This window comes from Egretta garzetta, unplaced genomic scaffold (genome assembly GCF_000687185.1).
Source record: "Egretta garzetta isolate BGI_Z169 unplaced genomic scaffold, ASM68718v1 scaffold415, whole genome shotgun sequence".
Taxonomy (NCBI): Eukaryota; Metazoa; Chordata; class Aves; order Pelecaniformes; family Ardeidae; genus Egretta; species Egretta garzetta.
The window spans coordinates 1,565,570-1,576,048 of record NW_009259686.1 but is presented as its reverse complement, the minus strand read 5'-3'; the positions used below and the strand labels follow the sequence as shown (position 1 = coordinate 1,576,048).

General features: G+C 42.6%; 1 protein-coding gene across 1 annotated transcript; it reads left to right on the top strand.

The window, feature by feature from the left end:
• The first annotated feature begins 4,560 nt into the window (after positions 1 to 4,560).
• On the top strand, positions 4,561 to 9,613 carry LOC104126221 (glutathione S-transferase). The gene is made up of 6 exons (XM_009638770.1): positions 4,561 to 4,647; positions 5,228 to 5,279; positions 7,022 to 7,154; positions 7,993 to 8,134; positions 9,028 to 9,159; positions 9,494 to 9,613. Exons 1-6 carry the CDS (start codon positions 4,561 to 4,563, stop codon positions 9,611 to 9,613), a joined length of 666 nt encoding a protein of 221 aa, XP_009637065.1.
• Positions 9,614 to 10,479: the final 866 nt, after the last annotated feature.

Sequence of the window (10,479 nt, the reverse complement as noted above, 5' to 3'; positions counted from 1 at the left end):
CTAACCCTGCCATCCCACCACTAAACAATGTCCCTAAGCACCTCATCTACCTGTCTTTTAAATAATTGCAGGGATGGTGACTCCTCAACCTTCATGTAAGAAACCGCTGGCAAAAATACATCACAGCCAAAAAATTCAAGGTCAGTAGCACTGAGAACATCTGCCCACTTCTAGGTAACCCACTCGCTCTTCTTCAAAATGTTTGGAAAAACACCTAATGCCCCTCACATACCTGAAGCCAAGTGTTAAGCTGGCATGAGGACCACTGGAGAAAAGGACATTTCGTTTCTTTTAATTTCTCTCTTCCCTCTGCAAGGCTATCTTTTGCAAATATTTTCCTGGGTTTATAAGATGGTTACACTGCATGTTTACCCTGATGGGTTCTGTGGGTGTAATTCAGCATGGAGAAACGTTTCATAAGGTGTGAGATGCACTTTTCAAGTGTGCTGAACACAGGCAGCACCAGTTTAGGAAAACAACACCACCTTTGTTTTAAATAATACAAAACACCGGAGCTGCACTTCAGTTTTGTGGCACGGCAGGACTGGGAACATCCCAGCAGGTCTCATCAGCCACAGGTGAGGCTCCCTTCTCAACACTCCCTATCCCCCCCGCTAATACAAGGCACATGGGTTTGTGCATGCACCTATTTCCCTTGCAAGCACATTTGAAATATTGGCTCATAACTTTGAACGCAGCTCCAACCCAAATTAACATAATTCTGATGTGCTTTATACAGAGAGGAAAGCTGACGAAGCCTGATGGCACACAGCGTTTTCCAAGGCTTTGTCAAGAAATCGGTATCATGTCTGAAAAAAAAATTACTTTTTAAAAAAAATATATATACGTTATTATTTTAAAAGAAGAGGCCAAATGGAAACAAGCTGGTGGGCAACAGCAGCAGCTGGGGTGAATATTCACTCCTAAGTTATTAGGGTATTTTTGACATTTCCCCTAGTTTTAACTCCGGGGTGGTCAGTCTGAACCTAGACGTTCTTAAGAGATCAGATACCTTCAGGCATGCAAGATACAAATGGCATTTCTATAGCATTTTCCAAAATACTGTACAAGCTCAGCGAAGTGACATTTCCAAAAGTCCTGTTAAGTTAGGAGACAGACAGTATTGCGTTTTTTGCTTTTATTTAGACTAGTAACTGTGTTGAAGAGGACTTGCCTGAAATCTTGATGGATACCTCTGATAGGGTACGAAAGGTCAGTGTTGGGATAAATCACCCTCTGAAGGCTTCTACTCCTCTCCCCTACCCCTAAGGGAAGGTTGAAGGGGCTGGCTTCATCTAAACTTTTAACTGCCTTGGTTAAACAGCATCCTTCTGAGTAATTTGGATACCAGCTGTAGCTCAAGTGCATGGTGCTGAATTTAGACCTATTTAAAGGAGACTAGACAGCTCAATTAGATGTAGGTGTCTACAAAGATAGGTGAGATGAGTTTTTCCAAGTTGTCTATACCATGATTAACTTTCATGCTTGAACTCCTGTTTTCTTACCTTGCAGTCCTCTGACATAGTGGGTGTCAAGTCCCTAGAGTTTATCATGGCCAGGCCTACAAATGATTAATCCAGCCAAGCTACCTAACAGTGAGTTTGAATATGTGAAACACTACCAGACGCACCTTGATGCATGTGTCTGTGCAGGGAAAGCTTCAATCTCCCACATTATCCTAGATTCTGGGTTACGTCTGTCCGTCCGACAATGTCAGAAGCACTGTTTCCAGCAGTGTAGTTTGATCATTTACTCGTAAAAAAACCCTGTGCTAACAGCAAGCATCAGCACTCCCAGAAGCCTAGAGGGGAAAGCAATCACTTTTCAAGCGAGCAAATAAAACATTCTCATGCAGAGTTCTGCTTCATTATAAAATATGAACAAATTCCTTCAGGCTGGATGTTAACAGAAAACAAAATGTGGGCAGCTTATGCTTCTACAGCAATACCAAGAATGGGCTTCTGCTGCGCTTAGCACAGATGCCCGGGGCTCTCCGTGACGCCTCTGCGGGCCTGGCCATCGTGCCAGGGCATGTGCCAGAGCCGGGCTCTCTGGAGCAGCAGCTGGAGGCCAGCGGACGCCCTGGAACATGTGCAGCTGCATGGACACCCCTGTGTAGGTGACTGAGCCCTGCTGCAGGCTTTCAGAGGCTGGAGAGAAGAACATCCCAAAATGTAAGGAGGGGACAAAGGGAAATAAGAAAGAAAAGAGCCCGAAACAGAAGGCAGAGGCTGTAGGATGTGCTGCCAGTTAGGAGTCCCCTGCTGCAAAGGCTGATTCTCCTCATGTGCCGTACGGGGTACAGAGTGTTCCGTTTGGGGACTAGGCACCTCCTAAAAGACAAGACATTGCAGTGGTGACCGTTTTTATGCCTTGTGGTTCTTGCTCTAAATAAATAATTAAGCTTATTTTATTGTCAAGCATGGAACACGTTGGTCTAACAGGCACCAGCAGTGGAGACTGATGGGATGAGGATCATTTTCAGCTACGTAGCAGGGAAGCACATCTACAGGAAGGACCCGAAGGAGAAAGCCCCCTGTACTGTGGCAACTCATTTGTTTTGTTTAATAGACTACAATTCATACAACCTCCCTGTGTAACATGAGAAGAATATTCCAGCTCACAGTTACGTTCAGGGTGATTCAGCACATTTCTATAAGGCACGTTGACCTTGCCTGCAGGTGATGTCTACAAGAGTATTAACCAGCTGGATCAGACGGGCAGGATGGTGCATGGGAGTTTATGCTGTATCGACTCTTTGAAGTCAACAGAGTTATCATAAGAAAGCAATCAGGGGTGCAGAGGGCAGTTTGTCTTCTGATGCCGCTCTTCATTCACTGCCTCCTACAGTTGTCTTTGGCATGCATTTTCTCACCAGCTCAAATTCAGGGAGACATTTTTGACAGAAACAGAAAAAACACCTTCTATGTTCAGGAATAAAATTCAGCAGAAAAAATGTCCTGAAGGAATATCCCCCACCACTAGGGAAGGGAAGGAAGCTTATCAAGGGTTCAAGCTGAATTAGTTGATGTGACTTATGTAAAGCAGCAATCTGTTAAAAGTAAAACCCCATAAAATATTAGAATAAAATCGTGATTGCTATCAGAGTATTTTTTTAAATTGTGGGAGCTTTTCAGCCGTTCCGATTATTTTTATCTAGCAGGTTGCCAAACAATAAAAATAGGAAGCGTACACTGTTCTGCTGACACAGATGTTCCCAAGGATCGTGACCTCTTGTCAAGTGTTACATTTGTACCTAGTCAGCATTAGTCAGGAATTTATTTTCTGTAGGTGAGAACTGACTAAACGGACCTAATTGATTTTCTTCATTTAAGAAACAGAAGTTTCCCATTGGCAGAGAACTGTTTGCAATTCTCTTTGTAGGAGGGGCTCCAGACCTATATAACCTCAAGGCAAAGCCACTGAGAGCTTAGCGTGACTTTCACTGTGTACAAGGTAAGCTTTTTGGATTTTGGACATGCATATGGAATTAGTGTACTTGAAACTAAGTCAGCGAATGGGTTTTATGGATTAAATACTTGTGCATGCTTTCTTTACTAACATGGTTATGTGCATCAAATGTTAAATTATTAATCGACTGCTTTCTAGGTGTACAGGTTTAAGAAAAAAGAAATTTACATTTCAAAAGTGTGGAGAGCTTCCTCTCACCCCCTTCTTCCTTTTGTAGACAAGATGACATGTTACTTACATGGGGAATATGTGGGGTTTGTAGCCATTTGCTTTTTGCTGCTTTTATTGCTGTGGCTTGACTGTTGACATGAAGTTAATAACTGTGAAGCTACTATAAACTAGGCACTGTCTACGTGTTTGCTGCTGATGTGCATGCACTGGTTCTGAATGGGGAGGATGGCAGTCTGTCTAGAAACTGTTGTTGCCTTAAATTCCAGCAAAGAGATGGAATTGAACTGAGCAGGTATTGTTGCACTTTGGCTCTGTGGTAAAGGCAAGTCTAATGTAACCAGAGACAAATTCCATGTCTTCAGGTGCTTGCCTAAAGAAATGAGAAGAGGGGGGAGTGTTGCAAATGAGACTGAATGCTTATAATGGGGGGAAAAAATCCTTCCTGTCACTTTATAATGGAGCATAATGGCTGCTGGAGAAAGCACAGCAATTGCTGAGTTTATGTCGTATATCTGATTAAACAGTAAACTGTATCCTGAGATAATGCCAAAATAAACAGGGCAGTGTATCTCGTGCACCCTGCTTTTTGGTCAGAGCAGAATGCTTTGGGATGCAAATGGATTTCAATTTGCTTGTTCTCAGACACGGGCTGATTGCTCTCAGTACAGAGTTCTTAACTAACCCGCATGTATAAAAGACATCTTAAGGCAAAATGATACAATGCAGTCTCTCAATATAGCCTTTTACCTCCTCTACTTACTTGGTGAGAGTCGTGGACCATAAATCATTGGTTTCAAGCAAGACAACTTTCAACAATGCTTGAGAACCAGTTAGAGACTCAAAACCAGCATTCTGAATCTTTATTTTGCAAAACTTACTTCTTTATTCCAGACAGTAGGAAATCAGGCACGTGGAAACATGTCTGGGAAACCCAAGCTACACTACTTCAATGGGCGAGGCCGAATGGAATCAATACGGTGGCTACTAGCAGCAGCCGGGGTTGAGGTTTGCCTCTGTTTTTTGTATTAAAAGCATGTGACAGATGTATTTTCACTGTTCCTCATAAAAAATGTGACTGATCATCAGTTTCAAGCTCTGTATTTAGTGCATGGCTGACCAAGCCAACAATGATCACTAGCTTACCCTAAGCAGGGGGGCAAGTTCCCGTTTCACTTCCAAGCATCATGTGCCAAGCCTACTGGTAGCACCACAAACGCCTCTACCCTGTAGCTAGTGAAAGAAAGTTTACCTATCCTCATCCCTCCCTGCACCACCTCTTGCCAGCACTGACAATTGAAGTGGCATGCTCATCGTTTGCTCAGCAGGCAGGGTTTTGTGCCGTTCACTCACCTCGGCTTTAGCCAAAATCTTACCTGCACAAAAATATAAATCACATGTGAAAGGGAAGAGGAGAGGATGTGACAGAGGCAAAATACATTTTTAAAGATACCACTTCCAAATCTGATTTATTTTTTTTAAAAATAGAATTCCCCCAAACACAGCTCTTCATGCTCTCATTGTCTCATGAAAAGCAAAAGCTAAAACATGCAGTGACAACACAACTTTTCTTCTGTATTTCCTGCAGTTTGAAGAATGTTTTCTGGAAACAAAGGATGATCTGGTAAAGTTACAGAAGGGTAAGTTTCCTTCACTTTTTAGTAATTAGACAATGATAATAATAATTAGAATTGTTTCTCTTAGAACACCTAAGAAGTCTTACGTATCTTAAAAAGAAAACCCCGACTGGATTGTACATGAGTTATCATAGATGTTAGATGGTATCACCACCCAGTTGCTTCAGTCCTCACTGAATCACAGAAGGGCTGAGGTCAGAAGGGACCCCTCAAGATCGTCTGCTCCACCTCCTCTCTTCAAGGCAGGCCACCTAGAGCCAGTTGCCCAGGCAGTGTCCAGTTGGGTTTTGAGTATCACCACGGACGGAGACTCCACAGCCTCTCTGGACAGCTCATGCCAGTGTTCAGTCACTCTCACAGTAAAAAAGCCTTTCCTTAAGTTTACATGATTGACTCTCCTTTGTTTCAGTTTGTGCCCATTGCCTCCTGTCCTAAGACAATACAGGTTTTTGTCATCAGATCACCTTGAAATGCATTAGTATTAGCCTATGAAGCTGTTGTTTTATAATCCGTATGAAACCAGAGTTCCAGATTTCTGAGTTTAACCTGTACCTCTGATGCATTCCTGTTTCCCAGTGCAATGATTCACCTTGCTATCTTTAGTTTCCATCTTTGTGAACATGATATTCACATTTCCTCCAAACCAAATTACATGTCTGTGCTCTTCCAGTTCACTTGGCTTTTCAAAGAAGTCTGAGCTGCAGTCCTGCTCTCCTTTAGGAACAATGACTTTATCCCCCTGCCACCCACCAGCTTTCAAAAATTATTCTGAGACACGAGCATAAATGAAAGTGTGCCCTTAATAGCAGACAGTTTCTCTGCATGACTGCCTTACAGTGGATACAAAGACAGACGCAGCTGATCAGTTATTGGAGTCAAGAAATATGATTCCATAAAGAAAATACTCTGATTTACTTCTCTGATGGGATCCTGGAGGTATTTTAACCTCTTCCTTGCTAGAATAAGGCTTCTGCAGACTAGTAAGGGATTTACATTACTACAGTCTCACACCACACGTATTTGGCTCTTGCAGGAATCTCATGAAACCCACCCATTATTCCCTGCTTCACACCTGTACAGATGTATGCCATTGTATAAAGTCCATATAGTAGTCACAAAGATATATGCTTCTATTCACATTATATGGGACAAGTCCATAAATAGTCCAGATTTCCATAATACTTACCAAAGCATGACGGAAATTGGCTGGATAAGATCCTTCAGTCCTTCTCATATGTATTAACCTCCATGAAAGTTAGGGTCATGCAGCGCAGGACTTGCCTTTTTCAGCATATGACTGCTAAAAGTTCTCCATTTGGATGCTTCCTCAGATTTAAAGAAACTTCAAGAAGCTGATTGCTATAATATGAAGTTATTAACATGTCACTAAGAAATGGTTCTTGGTTTCATGGTAAGCGTTTTCCACACCTTGTTGAGAGAATGAGGAAGACTGCCACCAAAAGGGTTGTCAGGCACTGGAACGGGCTGCCTGGGGAAGTGGTTGAGTCCCCATCCCTGGAGGTATTTAAAAGAAGGGTAGATGTGGCACTTAGGGATGTGGTTTAGTGATGGACTTGGAAGTACTAGGGTAATGGCTGGACTTGATGACTGTAAAGGTCTTTTCCAACTTACATGATTCCATGATTCTAAATAAAAAATAATATGTGTGGTTACTTTGCCGAACACCCATTAATGGTTCTCATTCAGAGACTGAACGTTTCCTTGTCTTGTCCCCTTTTCTCTAGATGGATCCCTGCTGTTTCAGCAAGTGCCCATGGTGGAGATTGATGGAATGAAGATGGTGCAGACCAGAGCCATTAGCAACTACATAGCAACGAAGTACAACCTCTACGGGAAGGACCTGAAGGAGAGAGCCCTGTACTGTAACAGTACCACCTTCTGTTTGTTAGGCTCCCACTACCTCTCTGTGTAACACAAGAACATCCCAGCTCACAGTTAGGTTCAGGGCAATACAGCAGCTTTTCATGTAGCACGTGTTGACTGTGACTGCGGGTGACGTCTACAGCAGTAATAACCAGCTGGATGAGACAGGCAGCATGGTGCAAGGGAGTTCACGAGGTCAATACAGTTACCAGAGGAAAGCAGTCAGGAGCGCAGAGGGCAGATGGTCTTACTGATGCTGCTTTCATTTTCTCCTGCAGTTGTCAGCAGCAGGCATTTTCACCAGATCAAATTCAGGGAAATGTCTTTGATGGAAAGAAAAAACTTCTCTAATACGCAGGAATTAGAGTTAGTAACTGGTTATTGAAGGACAGGGCTCTTAGGGCACATGATTTGACCTGAAGTATTTTTAAATGCTTAATTAGCACTGGTGAACGCGCGTCAAGAGATTTGTTAGGAATTGTATAGACCCACTGTTTAGCTTACCGTGTCTGACTGGATTTTTAATGCAAGTTTGGATGACACACATGACAATTTTGTACTCAGGTTCAAAAAAACTTAATACAGAGAAGTATCACCCCTAATGAAAAATGGAAGGGTTGCAGTTGTTTAGTTTTTGGTTAGGCGCTTTGCACTTGTCTTTCACCCCCGCTCCCCCCTAAGCTCCTGCACTCTGGGGGGAACTGTTCTAAGCTGTGCATGCTGGATAGAAGAGGCAGAGAGTTCCCAAAGTCACGGTAGGGTTATGCCAGCAGCTATCGTGCTATTCAGACCTACTGTGTTTGACTTGATCAGCTGGATCTATTCCTTTCAGAATTGATATGTATGTGGAAGCAGTGCTAGATCTGAATGAGTTACTCATGACCCATGCTTTCCAACCAGCGGATAAAAAGGAGCAACATTTTGCCACTATCGTGGACAAGGCCACAAACAGATACTTCCCAGTCTATGAGAAGGTATGTGGCAAAGATGTAGTAGCTTAATTAATATTGTTTTCCTGAAACTCCGTCCCAGATCTACACAAACAATTTTTATTGAGGAAACCAGAGAAGTAAAATTACCACATCAATATAAATGCCATGGTTTTGGTGGGGCTGGAATGAGGATGGAGACAGGACACTACAGAGGGGACAGAAGGTATGACAAATCTGGGAGAGATGCAGAGTTGCAAAAACCCAGGACACAGTGAGCTCCCCAAATGTCCACATTTCAGTCTGTATGTTGTTTCAGACAAAAGACACTATAGCATCGCCTTTTACATCAAGTTTACTCCTGAAGTGCCAAACCCCATCTAGCATACATGCTATGTAAAAGCATGACAGCTCCTCCTGTAACCAAACGGAGGATGGATTAGCTGGGTGTTGAGACCATGAGGCACAGGTTGTGCGTGGAGAGTTCCCAATGCAATGTTCTCAAAACTGAAGAGGAAACAGGTGAGAAGTAAGGGAGCTGCCCATAATTTGAAAGACTCCAAGATACTTTTACTATGCCCTGGGCTGAACGTAAGCCTCCTGTGAATTTTGTACAGACATTTGCAGCGATGGCTGTATCCCATAAAGCTTAGCCTTCAACACAGCAGCGCTGATTACGTAGGCTGCAGAAACGAAGGCGAGAGGGGTACAACTGAGCTGCCAGAAAGAAATGCAGAAGAGAAAGGCCTGCGAAATCACGACTAGGATGACAGTCTGGTCAGATCATTTGTCTGTACTACAGATGTTACTTACTGCATTTCCTTCCTCCAAGGATAACTCCATGCAGTGTATGGCCTTGCTCTGAAGATACCATCTTAAGCCACACAGAGGGAAAAAAAAATAAATAATCACATCTGCTTCTGGTTCTCTGTTTTTAGGTTTTGAAAGACCATGGACAAGACTTTCTTGTTGGCAACCGGTTTAGCAGGGCAGATGTGCAATTACTTGAAACCCTTTTAATGGCAGAAGAGTGCAAGCCTGATATACTTGCCAATTTTCCTCTCTTGCAGGTAATTGAATGGACAGTTTTAATAAACAATAAATGAGAGAAGGACCACTGATTTGAACTGGCTGAGAAATACGGGAGGGTGGGAGAGTGAGGAAAGAAGTGAACGACAGAATCAAAATCGAATATCCTAAGTACTTTCAGCCGGTCTCAAACACTGATGGTTATTGCCACCTTCTGTCACTATAGCCACAAAAGCATAACGGGATGAAGCATATAGATTCTTCTGCAGGATCAACCCATAATGTTACTTTTAGAGTATGGATAACATTTAAATGTCAGACAGTTACCACAGTTCTTAAGCACAGTGCTGTGTTTTTGGTTTTTTTTTTTTGTAGAGTTTTAAAGCAAGAATAAGCAATATGCCCACAATAAAGAAATTCCTGCAGCCTGGCAGCCAGAGGAAACCACCACTACAAGAAAAAGATGTACCGAAACTGATGAAAATTTTCCACTGAGCGGCAACTGGAACCCACAGAAACCCTATTTCATTGTCTTCGTGTTCGCTGATAGTGGCAAAGTGAAAGTAATGAAAACAGTGAAAAGGTTTTTGATCTCTCTTTCCTGAGCTATAGGACTGGTTTTAGTCTACTGCAAACACTTCCAAGGTAAATCTACGCGAGCGTACCAGCAAATGAAATTGTTCGCTGAATTAGGGGGCACACCGGGCAACACAGGATGTCTTAAATTACTTAAGAGAATACCTGAAATAAAGTCTTACTATTGACACTTAATACCAATTTGTTCAATGACTTCTTGCTGCTACTTACATACCTCAGGGCTCTCTGGTTCTGTCTTTCTGGCATTCCCAAGAGTTGCTGGAAAATGAAGAGAGCTTAGCCCAAACAGTAGGTTACGTATCTGTTCTGGGAAATGCCAGGAAAAGCCTGCAGGTTCTGGTTTGATGGGGATGACAGGTTTGGATTCAGCTTTCCTCTGAACTTAACTTGGAGTATGCTGGGACGAGAGCTCCTACTGCACCTCTGTTTTGGCACTAGACATTTAAACTCTTGTACTGTAGGTTCACCGAATATTTCCTTTAACAAGAGGTATACTGCAGCAGCTAAAAGCACTTTGCAGACTCATCTGAGAAACAAATGCTTGTCGCCAAGTGTAAAGTTGAAAATTTGCTGTTTGAGGAAGGAGGAGTCAGACTGGTGTCAGGTCCTAGCAAGACCTTGAAATGTAGGACTTCAAGTTGACTTATGTCACTTTATATTAAACTCAGTTAAATAAAAGTTGCACATAAGCTGCACATTATAATCACTTAAATCAAGGTCTACTATAGAGCCAGTTGAACACATAATTACGTGTATTATTTAAA